Here is a 16,492-nt window from a genome sequence, read left to right on the forward strand (position 1 = left end):
TCAGAACGAGAGCACACATTCAAAGCCGGACACCGACCTATCCTACAGCTTTCCACTTTGGCGCGCCCAAAACGAACCGGCTCAACCCGCTACCCACCGTTCGCCAGCCGTCCTTTATTACAGAACAGAGACAGATCCTTTGTCTGGAATGCTATATTTTACGCGAAACGGCATCGGGGTTCCGCACATTTCCTATCGTCTCGACTGAAGTGGCCTGTTCTTTTCAGGTAGGAAGGGCTTGTCGCACAAAGGAAATTCACTCTACAGTTCCGCAATTTCTGCCAGGGGCGTAGTTAGAGGGCTTCCCCGGCACCATTCGCCAGCTCACGGTTGCTCCTTTTCAAGGCGATAGCGTCTCAGTCCAAGGCTTGCATGTTCGAAAAGTCGGGAACACGAAAATTACCATTTCCATCCGAGGCTGTTATTGAGAAAACTATAAATAATAATACAGTATTATTATCTTCTTTGGTAGCCAAATGTCCGTGTTATACTTTTCACGAAACTTGGGTACTACACCTGTTCACTGAAGTTGATTAAATTCACACGTATCAACTGGCACAAGAACGCAGTTACTCAAGGCTGTAAGCCGGCCGAAGTGGCCGTGCGGTTAAAGGCGCTGCAGTCTGGAACCGCAAGACCGCTACGGTCGCAGGTTCGAATCCTGCCTCGGGCATGGATGTTTGTGATGTCCTTAGGTTAGTTAGGTTTAACTAGTTCTAAGTTCTAAGGGACTAATGACCTCAGCAGTTGAGTCCCATAGTGCTCAGAGCCAGTTAAGGCTGTAAACAGAGAAATATGTTAACCAAATTAACCTTTCGTCGCAGCGGCTTTTTAAAGAAGTAAACAGCAGTGTAAAAATGGACCGGAGCACAATTTAAAACAAAATAGGCTTTTCAAAGCCAGGCTTCCTGCGTGTGTGAAAAAGAACATTTCCAATGAGTGTTTACTACTTGTTTTGTCTGAGGATGGAGATCCATGATGTTTGCCTACAAAACTATTCGAAATCAGATAGTGACTCAACGAGCGATAGTCTGATGAGTTATTAAGGGAATCAGGAAAACAGGCAATTAGATCAGAATGCAGAATGGGGTAACAAATAGAATTATGACTAATAAAAATGAAATGGAGATGGTTGGGACATGTAACCAGTAAACAGATGAGAGGATGGAAGATGGGCGAAGGAATTTCTTCGCTTGATTTTGATCGATAAGAAAAGACCTAGAAGATGACGTAATGGAAGATGGATAAATAACATTAGAAACAGAGGATCTTCACCCCATGATCAATATTTATTCTTTCCATTTTCTGTATATATTCTCTTGGAACGGTGTGTGAGGACAAAAGTACCGTTTCCGACAAACTGTGGTACTGAATGTCCCCTGTCATTTCTGGTGTTGAAGTTCTCCACTGAAAAATATTTATTTGGTTTTCATACTACTTGTCTGTCAGAAACCTCCAATATTATCAAGCGGTAGGAGGACTTCGTGTCAATTATCAGTTCCTGTAACCTTCTTAGAGATCTTCTGTTTTCCTATACTAATGTAAGCCCATTGGTGCCCAGACTTGTATGATTACCACGTAATATATTTAGTTTTTTTTTAAGCATGTGTTGTTGTTCAGCCTGAGATTCCGTCATTTAATATTCTTGTAATGTTTCTGTTTCTAATAAAATTTACAATAGAGTTTCCTCCCTACTCTTTAGTTCTGTAATAAAAACATTTGACTAAATTTTTGTTTAATTTAGTCTTAATTTTATCGTCGCACATATAACACATTTTACATCACTTCTGTTAACTTCTTTTGACCTGTGTCTGCGTGAAACAATGTAAGATTGTGGGTCCACCTTGATGGAAAACTTTTTGTTTATTTTTATTTTGTTTTATTATGCCCCATTTGTTCTTATTTAATTACTCTTCCTAATCCACTAACCTAATTTTGGACTATAAACTCATGCAATTTACTGTCAGTAAATAAAATTTAGTAGTAGGTTGCAATAGGTGACCCTACTGAGAAAACCGAGCGAGGTGGCGCAGTGGTTAGTACACTGGACTCGCATTCGGGAGGACGACGGTTCAATCCCACGTCCGGCCATCCTGATTTAGGTTTTCCGTGATTTCACTAAATCGCTTCAGGAAAATGCCGGGATGGTTCCTTTGAAAGCGCACGGCCGACTTCCTTCCCCATCCTTCATTAATCCGATGAGACCGATGACCTCGCAGTTTGGCCTCCTCCCCCAAATGGTTCAAATGGCTCTGAGAACTATGCGACTTAACTTAGGTCATCAGTCACCTAGAACTTAGAACTAATTAAACCTAACTAACCTAAGGACATCACACACATCCATGCCCAAGGCAGGATTCGAACCTGCGATCGTAGTGGTCGCTCGGCTCCAGACTGTAGCGCCTAGAACCGCACGGCCACTCCGGCCGGCTCTCCTCCCCCAAATCAACCAACCACCCTACTGAGAAATATAAGGATCGATGGCAATGGGTTGGGGAGTGGGAGGAGGGTGTGATCCGAATAGAGTAATTCCAGTGACAAATAGTGAAATCCAAGCTACGCAGCTGGTGATTCCCATGTGGGAACCATCAGAAAGAAGTACATGCTGCCTGCTCACGGCCCCGCACTGCTAAAAGCGCGGAGAGTGTAGGTTTGTTACGCTCAGGACTTCGTGGATGTTACTGGAGCTGGCAGATTACTGAATGACAACGCGAACACGAAATGTCTTCTGGAACATAAGTAGGCGTGCCTATTTGCTTCCTCTACCCTGAGTGAAAAGCACAAGTTCCAATGAATCTTCACCAGCCTATAGTCTTCTATAGTTGTTGTCCTCTGCACAGAAAACAGCACGTAGGTCGTGAATCCGTTATCTTGAGGCTGTAAGAACTTCTTAGCGAGGAACTGTTATTTTAGAACTAAATAAATTTCCAGTCAGTTTGTTTACAGTCTGGAACTGCGTGACCGCTACGGTCGCAGGTTCGAATCCTGCCTCGGGCATGGATGTCTGTGATGTCCTTAGGTTAGTTAGGTTTAAGTAGTTCTAAGTTCTAGGGGACTGATGACCACAGATGTTAAGTCCCATAGTGGCCAGAGCCATTTGAACAATTTTTTGTTTATATGGGATGCCACTCGCTTTTTATTGGAAGAACACGAGAAATTGCACGTTACATTCCGCTTTAGAGTCACGAATAATTTCTCTCCTTCAATAAATTAATGGTCTGCGTATTTCCGTAATTACCGTCATACTGTCCTCCACAATATGTTTCAATTAACCATACATTGCTCATAAAGTCTTAACTAACATTGACCGCGGCAGACAACATGTCTGCTCTCCGTAGCTTTCCAACCAGCTCTGATCTTACAGTCGAACCACTTCGCCCGCCATCCAAGTTGAGCGCGATCCGAAGTGCTTCGTCTGTCTTTTCGTTTAGTAGTTGTTTATTATTCTGTTGATTATTAATACTTGTGAAATAATGGAATGATAGGACCCTGTTGAGAGATACTTTAATTTGAAATTCAAGTAAATACGCTGTTTAATTTGTCTAATATTAATAACGGAAAATTATCATTTGGCCGCCCAACTTCCGAATGCAGCAGCCAATCGCCGAGATGGACCACGATTTAGGCGGTCTTTCTCACGATACCCATACTGAACAAAGCAAAGCATCTGTCATCGGTACCTCACACCACTTTACGTCATCTTGCCACTTCTACCTTTTCAACTGCTCTAAGAAGAACTCCTTGTAGCTGAATATCATGGCTGCAAAGCCAGAAATATTACAGTATCCCACCAAATTTCTGCAAATATTCAGTGTTGACTGGCGTTGGTGTGATACTGAGACAAATGCTTTTCGGAAGTTAATAAATACTGCATCTATCTGACTGCTTTGATCCACGGATTCAGGGTGTCACGTGAGAAAACCACGAGTTCGGTTTTGCATGACTGATGTTTCTGGAATTCCTATTCTTTGGGCCGGCCGCGGTGGTCTCGCGGTTCTAGGCGCGCAGTCCGGAACCGCGCGACTGCTACGGTCGCGGCCGGCCGAAGTGGCCGTGCGGTTAAAGGCGCTGCAGTCTGGAACCGCAGGACCGCTACGGTCGCAGGTTCGAATCCTGCCTCGGGCATGGATGTTTGTGATGTCCTTAGGTTAGTTAGGTTTAACTAGTTCTAAGTTCTAGGGGACTAATGACCTCAGCAGTTGAGTCCCATAGTGCTCAGAGCCATTTGAACCATTTTTTTGCTACGGTCGCAGGTTCGAATCCTGCCTCGGGCATGGATGTGTGTGATATCCTTAGGTTAGTTAGGTTTAAGTAGTTCTAAGTCCTAGGGGACTGATGACCACAGCTGTTAAGTCCCATAGTGCTCAGAGCCATTTGAATCATTTGAACCTATTCTTTGGATTGGAGGACGTCATTCTGTTCAAGAAACTTTATTACGTTTGAACTCAGAATATATTCTAAGTTTATACAGCAAATGGATGTCACAGACGTTGGACGGCAGTTTGTGGATCACTTATACTAAGCTTCATGTAAACAAGTGTGACTTGAGTATTCTTCCAACTACTGGCAACATTTTTTCTTTGGGGTTAAGATTCATACCAGTATGCTGTGAGTTTTTAGGCAGTCTCAATTTGAATACATCCGTGGAGTGTAAGGACGCATCATTTCAAACTGAAACAGCTATACCAGCGACGCATCGGCCGTCTTCGCAGTGGTCATCTGCGGAGTGACCGACTGCTAGGTTCTGGGGATGGTCAGTTGTCAGGTGACTTTCGACGTCACATTCTGGGATGCCATTAGAGAGTGTACTGGGAAGACCATCTCCAGAATCTAGCAGTTGGTCGCTCTGATGATGAGCTCTACGAGGACGGTCAGAAATCAGTGATATATCTACATCTACATCCATACTCCGCAAGCCACCTGACGGTGTGTCTTGGAGGGTACCTTGAGTACCTCTATCGGTTCTCCCTTCTATTCCAGTCTCGTATTGTTCGTGGAAAGAAAGATTGTCGGTATGCCTCTGTGTGGGCTCTAATGTCTCTGATTTTATCCTCATGGTCTCTTCGCGAGATATACGTAGGAGGGAGCAATATACTGCTTGACTCCTCGGTGAAGGTATGTTCTCTAAACTTCAACAAAAGCCTGTACAGAGCTACTGAGCGTCTCTCCTGCAGAGTCTTCCACTGGAGTTTACCTATCATATCCGTAGTGCTTTCGCGATTGCGAAATGATCCTGTAACGAAGCGCGCTGCTCTCCGTTGGATCTTCTCTCTCTCTTCTATCAACCCTATCAGGTACAGATCACACACCGGTGAGCAGTATTCAAGCATTTGGCGAACAAGTGTACTGTAACCTACTTCCTTTGTTTTCGGACTGCATTTCCTTAGGATTCTTCCAATGAATCTCAGTCTGGCATCTGTTTTACCGACGATTAATTTTATTTGGTCATTCCATTTTAAATCACTCCTAATGCCTACTCCCAGATAATTTATGGAATTAACTGCTTCCAGTTGCTGACCTGCTATATTGTAGCTAAATGATAAAGGGTCTTTCTTTCTGTGTATTCGCAGCACATTGCACTTGTCTACATTAAGATTCAATTGCCATTCCCTGCACCATGTGTCAATTCGTTGCAGATCCTCCTGTATTTTAGTACAATTTTCCATTGTTACAACGCTCGATATACTACAGCATCATCCGCAAAAAGCCTCAGCGAACTTCCGATGTTATCCACAAGGTCATTTATGCATATTGTGAATAGCAACGGTCCTATGACACTCCCCTGCTGCACATTGAGAATGACATGCTGCGTTCTGTTATCTAGGAACTCTTCAGTCCGATCACACAATGGTCTGATAGTTCATATGCTCGTACTTTGTTCATTAAACGACTGTGGGGAACTGTATCAAACGCCTTGCGGAAGTCAAGAAGCACAGCATCTACCTGGGAACTCATGTCTATGACCCTCTGAGTCTCGTGGACGAATAGCGCGAGCTGTGCTTCACACGATCGTCTTTTTCGAAACCCATGCTGATTCCTACAGAGTAGACTTCTAGTCTCCAGAAAAGTCATTATAGTCGAACATAATATGTGTTCCAAAATTCTACAACTGATCGACGTTAGAGATATAGGTCTATAGTTCTGCACATCTGTCCGACGTCCCTTCTTGAAAACGGGGATGACCTGTGCTCTTTTCCAATCTTTTGGAACACTACGCTCTTCTAGAGACCTACGGTACACCGCTGCAAGAAGGGGGGCAAGTTCTTTCGCTTACTCTGTGTGGAATCGAACTGGTATCCCATCAGGTCCAGCGGCCTTTCCTCTTAATTGTTTTTCTATCCCTAGTCGTGTTAGTGTTTATATTGACACGGTCTAACATCCAAACTGGTGATTGTCAAGTACGCTGTGAGTTTCTAACCAGATACGCGAACCTCCTCGTGTACAGGGAGGATGCCCTCACGCTGGCCTCCGCTGGGCCTCCAGCTGCTGGTGCTGGTTTCACTGTCCTCTGCGGGCGCCGCCATCAGGTGCCCGGAGGCTTGCCGCTGCGGCCAGTCTCGCACGCGCACCGCCGCCGACTGCTCCAGCTCGTCGCTGAGCAGCGCCCCGGCCGGCCTGGACTCCGCCACCACCATCCTGGACCTGTCCTACAACCGGCTGGCGGTGCTGCGCAACGGCTCCCTCAGTCGGGTGTCCTCCAGCCTCCAGAAGCTGGTGCTGCTGGAGAACGTCATAGCCGAGGTCGAGTCGGGGGCCTTCCAGGGTTTCTCGCAGCTGTGGTGGCTCAGCCTGGAGAACAATGCCCTGCGCAGCCTGCATCCTTACACGTTTTCGGGCGCACCGAAGCTGTGGAAGCTGATCCTCAGTGGGAACCCTCTGCACCTCCCACTGGATGGTGAGCGACATCTCTGCTTTGATTACAGATTTGGTAAATCTTGTTACACATTGAAAACATCACTGTTTTATGGCATTTGGATTCAGCCTGTTTATACAACCCGTATAATATTTTATCTGATCAAAAGTATCTGGCCGTTACATCTACATGGATACTCTGCAAATCACATTTAAGTGCCTGGCAGAGGGTTCATCGAACCATCTTCACAATTCTGTATTATTCCAATCTCGTATAGCGAGCGGGAAGAATGAACACCTCTATCTTTCCGTACGAGCTCTGATTTTCCTTATTTTATCGTGGTGATCGTTCCTCCTTATGTAGGTCGGGGTCAACAAAATATTTTCGCATTCGGAGGAGAAAGTTGGTGAATTTCGTGAGAAGATTCCGTCCCAACGAAAAACGCTTTTCTTTTAATGATTTCCAGCCCAAATCCTGTATCATTTCTGTGACACTCTTTCCGGGTCTAGTGAAGGAGGGGATCAACCCGTCGGCTTTGACCAATGACGTCAGAATTGGCCAGAGAGCATTTATTACACAGACGAAAGAGCTGACAAGACTGTTCAGAAACAAAGGAATACGAGACACATATATAGCTGACATATATCAATGCAAGTAGTATTTTCACGTTAAGGATATCGCGTGTTTGTATCTTATTATTTCTGTGGAAAATTAAGGTGAAAAATGGATGGAAATATTGGTAGCATAGAATACCTCACGTCACATATATATGGGTTGTATCTCGAACCTCATTCGAACTGTATTGGTTAACTGAGTACGGGATACAAGTTTAGTGTATGTCGATTTCTTCGTTTTCGTTAGTATTAATATCCCGTTGTTCAGTTGAACTATATAGGTTAAATGAAGCACGGGATACAAATTTTACATGTGTTGTTTCTATCGTTTCCGCTACCACTAATAATCTGTTCTTACGTAGATAGTAGCACTACCTGTGTCAGAAGGAGCTATGTATATTATATTTGTATCCCATACTTCAGTTGACCTCTGTATATGTACACTGTTAACGAAAACGTGGAAATGGACGTACATTACATTTGCAACCTGTACCTCAGTTGAACTACGCGAAGAGGCAATAAGACGACACATATACAATTTGTATCCGGAACTTCACTATGAGGCACAATTTTTTTTTTCGCCTTCGAAGCTAGTAGTATCGACTGAAAGTTATAGTTTCCATCACAGCAGTGACAATAGTATCCAATTCTTTAGTTGAGCTATAAGGATATCTCAACCACCAACAGCACGTGATTTTCATAATGTCTCTCAAGGCGAGCTCAGATTTTTCGAACCACGTCCTTCGTCTAATGGATTGCCACAACCGATCTTTGATGCAGCGCCATACGAGTAAGTCCTGAGTATGGCGCATGTACACTGGTGAGGCGCATATATTCTCCGCACTCACGACATCGAACATACTCCGCAACGAGACCACATATTTGTAAAAAACAAATCGTGGCCAACATGTCTACGCCCATAGCCTCTCTCAAATCATCCAGGATCATCGGAACAGATAAAGCCATGTGCTGTTTGAGGCTTTCCCGGCGCTGCATCTGCTTGATAGGTTCACGGGAATTACGCCGGATAATATTGCAGAAACCGCACAATATTTCAGCGAGACAACTGCCCGCCATCTTCAGGTGCTACTGTCGCGTCGCTGAGAAGCTCGATATGCTGGCTTTCTAGATCAGCGCAGGCGCCAGCGGGGCATAACGTCATCAAAGACCAATCGTAGACAGCGTCGAATACCAGAGCCCTCTGCTGGAGAAACAGGTCGCGGTCTGCGGAAGAGCGCCGCGGCGCGGGAAATGCTGCCGGGAGCGACGGACCCCGTTTGCGCGCGCGAGGTGTTGACGCGCGATTTAAGCATCTGCCCTAAGACTTCCCATCTGCGTTGACTCAGTGCGGTTGCTAATCTGTAGCTGACGATTCCTTAGTGTCGCCAAGGCTGGCTCCCAGGCTTTGCTCAGGTGAAACCCCGTGTCTCTGTTTATTAGGTCACTGTTTATACGTATTTCGACCGCCTCTTTGATGATGGAGTCCCAGTATGTGGAAGCATGTGAGAGGATTCATGCCGTGTCCCGTGTCAAGGCAGTGTTCAGCAACCGCAGATTTCTCTGGCTGACCCAACCTCGTGTGACGTTTATGTTCGTCGCATCTGTCTTTGACCGTACGACACGTCTGGCCAATATACGATTTCCCACATTGGCACGGGATTTTGTATATTCCTGGTCTCCTCAGGCCGAGGTTGTCTTTAACAGAGCCCAGCATTGATTGCACTTTTGCTGGAGGTCGGAAAACACATTTAATCCGGTATTTCTTGAAAATTCTGCCGATCTTAAAAGCTTAGCTCCTATAAGTTGTAATAAGCTGGAAGAGGACGTATTACACCTTTTCAAACACGTGCTTACCTCGACTTACTTTTTATTGAACGACCAGTATTTTGAGCAGATTGACGGTGTTGTCATGGGTAGCCCTCTGTCTCCCATAGTAGCAAATCTTTTTATGGAAGATTTCGAGGACAAAGCACTTCAGACGGCGGTTATGAATCCCAAATGTTTTTGGAGATATGTAGATGATACGTTTGTGGTATGGCCGCATGGGACAGCAACGCTTCCTTCTTTCCTGGAACATCTGAACTCCCTCCATCCAAGCATCTGTTTTACCATGGAGGCAGAAAAAGACGGTGAGCTCCCGTTTCTGGATGTTTTGGTTCGTAGAAAAGGAGACGGCTCCTTGGGTCACAGTGAATTTGATGTTGGGGTGTATGGAGTTTAGATGTACATGGAGAACTTCGAGGAGGTAGCCCTGTCGTCATCCGAATGGAAACCTACTTGCTTTTTCCGTTACGTGGACGACACGTTCGTTGTCTGGCCACATGGTATGGATAAACTCCTTGACTTCCTTACATATCTAAACTCCATACACCCCAACATCAAATTCACTATGGAGACTGAAACGGAGGGTAAATTACCTTTCCTTGACGTCTTGGTCAAGAGAAGGGCTGACGGCACCCTAGGTCATGGGGTGTATCGGAAGACAACGCACACTGATCTGTATTTGCACGCAGACAGCTGCCACCACCCTTCACAGAGGAATGGGGTACTTAAAACTCTAGTACATAGGGCGCGCACTATCTCTGACGCAGAGAGCCTACCCCAGGAATTGGAACATCTGAGAACTGTATTTCGAAAAAATGGGTACTCAGAGTGGCAGATTCAACGTGCTCTCCGCCCAACCACTACAGCACAACCTGTGGAGATGGATGAAATCACGAGGGAGGAGGTAGGCACTGCGTTTATTCCATATACAGGCGCACTCTCGGGGAAAATCGCCCGCATTTTGAAGAAACACCGGGTCGGAACTGTGTTTTGTCCTCCGAATAAAACTCGTGCACTGGTGGGGAGCGCCAAAGATGACCTCGGTTTGAGGAAGGCCGGTGTGTACCATATTCCGTGTCAATGTGGCGAGTCGTATATTGGTCAGACGATGCGTACCGTCGAGGATCGATGCCGTGAACACCAGAGGCACACTCGACTGATGTATCCGAGCAAGTCGGCAGTTGCTGAACATTGTTTGTCGGAAAATCACGCTATAGAGTATGAACGCTCGAGGATTCTGGTACAGACGTCAAGATACTGGGACAGCGTTGTTAGAGAGGCCATCGAAATTCGCACCAATGACGTCCTCATAAACCGTGACTGTGGCTTGGGAACCAGCGATTGGGTTAATCAAGAGTAAATCGAGCAAACGTATAGTTGTGACGACCACGGCGGACAGAGCCATTACACCGACGTCATCTCAGACGCCGTCACAATCTGTTCCACCGCGCGACCGTGGCGCGGGGCGCGGACGGCGGAAGGAGCGCGCTGCGGGCGGAAGGTATTTAAATCGGCCGCCACCGCGTCCGAACCCATTTCCCGCTGAGCAGCCATAGCGTACGGATCTCCGTGCCGGCACGTTCACAGGAGCTCAGTCCGTCAGTTCACCTGATGGTGGCGACATGTATGATCGCCGAAATATTGTGCCCGTTGGACACTGTAGACCGGCAGTACACCCATGGATATTTTGGTTATCAAATACGCCGGGAGAAACTCAAGAATCACGTTAACAATCATAGTTGCGTGTGACGAAGTACTTAAAATCAGCAACCAATAAAAGATATAATCGTAATTAAACGTGTAAGGCGAAGGTAGCAATTGCCTCATAATTTGTGTGTTAATAGAAAATTCACATCAGTTTGTATATCGCAACCTTTGTGACCTATAATAATAGAAAAACTTTCAATCATCAACTATTCCGTCTCAGAACAGCCACACTCGGTTGAAATACCCCCGAAACCACAGCAGAAAAATCGATGGCCTATCATCCATTAAGCACACGATCATATAATCATAATAATTAACTGTTTGGCGGCTTCGGAAAATCACACAAAACCAAATAAAGGACATAACGCGGGTGTTTCAAACGACATCGACGTTACGCTGTTTCTAATTCGGCAAAAAAAAGTAGATCATCGGATTTCAAACTGTTAGACTATCGACGTATTAGCACTGATCATGGATTTTCCTGTTCAGATATCAATCAAAATGGTTCAAATGGCTCTGAGCACTGTAGGACTTAACATCTGAGGTCATCAGTCCCCTAGGACTTAGAACTACTTAAACCTAACTAACCTAAGGACATCACACACATCCATGCCCGAGGCAGGATTCGAACCTGAGACCGTAGCGGTCGCGCGGTTCCAGACTGAAGCGCCTAGAACCGCTCGGCCACACCGGCCGGCTCAGATATCATTCTTGTAGCTTATGTGATGATAGCAGCATATTCTTTCTGAAGTACTTGTGCAGCGTTTTCTGCCTTCCGGAATGTCCTGAAACAAATTTTTAAGACCTACGATCTAATAATGTCACAAGCATATTAGCAGTCAATGCGTTAAATGGTTTCTTTCTTTCATTCACTAATTTAATCAAGGAATCCAGAACACTTCGTCCTTCACTAGTTTTTAAGGTGCTTTACTAGTCTGAAAACTTTGCAGCAATACCTCGCATAAGAAGTATAATTTTGGAAGCAGTGATATATGATTTCCCTGTTCAAAAGGTTCAAGAAGATCTATTTTCTCCTGTATAGCCAAGTAATTTTCTGCTCTGAGGGTAGGCAGTGCTTTTGAACTTTCACTGATCGCAATCTCAAGCTCACTTCGTACTTCCAAAATTCTTTTGAGATGTTCCATCGAGTCGGCACCTCTTGTCCCCCTCTCAGTTCTTTTTTGTTTGCTCTTTTTTGAACATTGCACAGTTTGTCACTGGCTAGTGTAGAGTTATGAAAGAAACTCACAAATGGACTTTGTTTTCAAAGAAATTTTGGAAAATATTTCTGCTTTGAAACAATCTTTTACTGTTAAATTGATACAGTGGGCAAAACAGGGTGAGTTTAGAATCCTTTAGATTTAGACAGCTCTTTCGTAACTGCAGCGTTGTCTGTAACCACTACCATTGTCTTATCACGGATATTGTATTCTAATAAGATTTGATTGCTGCCAGTATCTCCGAAATTTTGTCTAATATTGTCAAAAAATTTCTTTTTTTCAACGTTTTGTTATCTGAAAAATTGCTTTTGTATACAGGGTGGTCCATTAATAGTGACCGGGCCAAATATCTCACGAACTAGGCATCAAACGAAAAAACTACAAAGAACGAAACTCGTCTAGCTTGAAGGGGGAAACCAGATGGCGCTGTGGTTGGCCCGCCAGATGACGCTGCCATAGGTCAAACGGATATCAACTGCGTTTTTTTAAATAGGAACCCCCATTTTTATTACTTATTCGTGTAGTACGTAAAGAAATATGAATGTTTTAGTTGGACCATTCTTTTCGCTTTGTGATAGATGGCGCTGTAATTGTCACAAACGTGTAAGTACGTGGTATCACGTAACATTCCGCCAGTGCGGACGGTTTTTGCTTCGTGATACATTACCCATGCTAAAATGGACCGTTTACCAATTGCGGAAAAGGTCGATATTGTGTTGATGTATGGCAATTGTGATCAAAATGCCCAACGGGAGTGTGCTATGTATGCTGCTCGGTATCCTGGACGACATCATCCAAGTGGCCCGACCGTTCACCGGATACTTACATTAATTAAGGAAACAGGAATTGCATGGCGACGACTTTGAACATCGTGTACAGTTCTGCCACTGGGCACAAGAGAAATTACGGGACGAAGACAGATTTTTTGCACGCGTTCTATTTAGCGACGAAGCGTCATTCACCAACAGCGGTAACGTAAACCGGCATAATATGCACTATTGGGCAACGGAAAAACCACGTTGGCTGCGGCAAGTGGAACATCAGAGACCTTGGCGGGTTAATGTATGGTGCGGCATTATGGGAGGAAGGATAATTGGCCCCCATTTCATTGATGGCAATCTAAATGGTACAATGTATGCTGATTTCCTACGTAACGTTCTACCGATGTTAATACAAGATGTTTCAGTGCATGACAGAATGGCGATGTACTTCCAACATGATGGATGTCCGACACTTAGCTCGCGTACGGTTCAAGCAGTATTGAGTAGCATATGTCATGAAAGGTGGATTGGTCATCGAAGCACCATACCATTGCCCGCACTTTCACCGGATCTGACATCTCCGGATTTCTTTCTGTGGGGAAAGTTGAAGGATATTTGCTATCGTGATCTAACGACAACGCCTGACAATATGCGTCAGTGCATTGTCAATGCATGTGCGAACATTACGGAAGGCGAACTACTCGCTGTTGAAAGGAATGTCGTTACACCTATTGCCAAATGCATTGAGGTTGACGGACATCATTTTGAGCATTTATTGCATTAATGTGGTTCAAATGGTTCAAATGGCTCTGAGCACTATGCGACTTAACTTCTGAGGTCATCAGTCGCCTAGAACTTAGAACTAATTAAACCTAACTAACCTAAGGACATCACACACATCCATGCCCGAGGCAGGATTCGAACCTGCGACCGTAGCGGTCGCTCGGCTCCAGACTTTAGCGCCTAGAACCGCACGGCCACTCCGGCCGGCCATTAATGCGATATTTACAGGTAATCACGCGGTAACAGCATGCGTTCTCAGAAATGATAAGTTCACAAAGGTACATGTATCACATTGGAACAACCGAAATAAAATGTTCAAACGTACCTACGTTCTGTATTTTATTTTAAAAAACCTACCTGTTACCAACTGTTCGTCTAATATTGTGAGCCATATGTTTGTGACTATTACAGCGCCATCTAGCACAAAGCGAGAAAAGTGGTCCAACTAAAACATTCATATTTCTTTTCGTATACACGAATATTTAATAAAAAATGAGGGTCCCTATTTTAAAAAAAGGCAATTGATATCCGTTTGACCTATGGCAGCGCCATCTAGCCGGTCAACTATAGGGCCATCTGGTTTCCCCCTTCAAGCTAGACAAGTTTCGTTCTTTGTAGTTTTTTCGTTTGACCCTTATTTCGTGAGATATTTTACCCGGTCACGATCAAAGGACCACCCTGTATATAAAAATAATTCTCATAAAAATTGGGCGAATGTATTTATTGTCGGTGTTGCGTTGAGCTTCAGCGTCTTAGAAGCGCGGGGAAAGGAGGAAGAGGAAGAGGAATAAGAAGAAGGTCACAATAAGGAATAGGGGCGCGAGAGGGGAAGTGTTTATTGGTCTGCCATGCAGTGGTGCTACCTTAGGTGTACATGCATGCTGATGAACTGAAGCAGGTACAGTACAAACTGCACATGCGAATAATAAGACTGAAACTGCGTTGAAGAGATCAAGGGTGGCTTCTTCATTCATGTTTTTTCTCAGTTGAGTTGACACTCAGTACAAGCAGCGAGCGAGGTGGAATAGTGGTTAGCACACTGGAATCGCATTCGGGAGGACGACGGTTCAATCCCGCGTCCGGTCATCCTGTTTTAGGCTTTCCGTGATTTCCCTAAATCGCTCCAGGCAAATGCCGGGATGGTTCCTCTGAAAGGGCACGGCCGACTTCCTTCCACGTCCTTCCCTAATCCGATGAGACCGATGACCTCGATGTTCGGTCTCTTCCTCCAAACAACCCAGTCTAACTCAGTACAAAACAAAAGGGCCATGACTCTACTGCAGTGCTACAGCTGCTGCATCGCTGAGGTCGGCAGCACGTGTGATCGTGCAGTCGACATAAAGTGTGTAGCTTGTAGAAGTTTTGTTGGGTGTTTCACCTTCTTTCAGGGCAAGCGCGGAATGGTATAAAGAGCACAACACGGTATTAATGAAGCATAAGGAAAGGTGTGGCGAGAGACAGCAGTGCTGGCACTTTCACCCATCATACCGACGTATTCCTATAATAAACCCCCGCCGCTCAAAGTTTGCACGTGACAGAACATGACAGATAACTTTTCGTCGGCTTCACTGTAGTGGCGATACAGCAGCTTCCATTATACAACAGCTAGAGTTTTCCATTACCATCGTTTACAACTTGCCAGGGTTAGCTCTTTTTGGTAAATATATGCATTAATATTGACGCTGTTTTATAAGCCCCGAAAGTTTTAATTCTGTTTCGATTCGCTATAACAATGGAAGCACTTCCGCATAAATCCCCACAAGAGCGAGTTGTTTATATACTCGGAAGTCAGCATCACAATAATTGTAACGCCACTGCCAGCTGATTTTGCTAAGCTGTATTAATTTTAGTTAATGCGGTGTTTGGGTTCGCGTTCGTTTCTCACTTGTTAGCCTGCTATCGCACAAACTCACAAGAGAAAACTTTGGGCGCGGAAGTAACGATGTTTTGAGAAAGCGCATTATAGAGTCATCTATGTTCAAATGTGTTGCTTATATGTAGTAATGAATAGGAAAATATATTAAGCCTGTAGCAGCGCGGTTATTCAATGATTTCTTACAGTTGGCAGTGTCCGTAAACAGAACATAAATGACACGATGGTTTCAGGTTTCTATCAACAACAGGGGGGGAGGGTAAGTGTGGGGCCGGCCGAAGATGGGAGGTCTCAAACTGCCAAGAAATACCTTACAAGTTACGCCGGGGTGACTTACACCGACATGTACCAATCACAAGAATGAAACGAAACTCAGTACGACACTGACGCGTTAAAGAAAGAAACATTTTAGAAAAATGTTAGTTACATGTGCACAGATTCTGCGTTGCAGTTTTTGTCAGTTTTAATATGGTCGAAACTAATTTTTCGTTTATAATAAAATGGTAAGTCAATGGCAGTATGCCTTCATTCGCGTTGATTCTCCACAAGTCCGTTGTAACGCTAAAAAATTTACATATTGTAAGCACTGAAAGACCTGAGTCGAAACAAGGCCCCGGGAGTAGACAACATTCCATTAGAACTACTGATGGCCTTGGGAGAGCCAGTCCTGACAAAACTCTACCATCTGGTGAGCAAGATGTATGAAACATACGAAATACCCTCAGACTTCAAGAAGAATATAATAATTCCGAACCCGAAGAAAGCAGGTGTTGACAGATGTGAAAATTAGCGAACTATCAGTTTAATAAGTCACCGCTGCAAAATACTAACGCGAATTCTTTACAGAAGAATGGAAA

At 44.7% G+C, this 16,492-nt stretch overlaps 1 protein-coding gene across 1 annotated transcript in view; it reads left to right on the forward strand.

Moving 5' to 3' along the window:
- The window catches only part of LOC124789407 (insulin-like growth factor-binding protein complex acid labile subunit), a 138,375-nt gene that overhangs the window by 41,388 nt on the left and 80,495 nt on the right, over positions 1 to 16,492 (forward strand). The window contains exon 2 of the mRNA XM_047256750.1: positions 6,446 to 6,895. Coding sequence (XP_047112706.1) covers positions 6,451 to 6,895 — 445 coding nt within the window. The 5' untranslated portion in view covers positions 6,446 to 6,450. The remainder of the gene's footprint in view (positions 1 to 6,445; positions 6,896 to 16,492) is intronic.

This window comes from Schistocerca piceifrons, chromosome 3 (genome assembly GCF_021461385.2).
Source record: "Schistocerca piceifrons isolate TAMUIC-IGC-003096 chromosome 3, iqSchPice1.1, whole genome shotgun sequence".
Lineage (NCBI taxonomy): Eukaryota > Metazoa > Arthropoda > Insecta > Orthoptera > Acrididae > Schistocerca > Schistocerca piceifrons.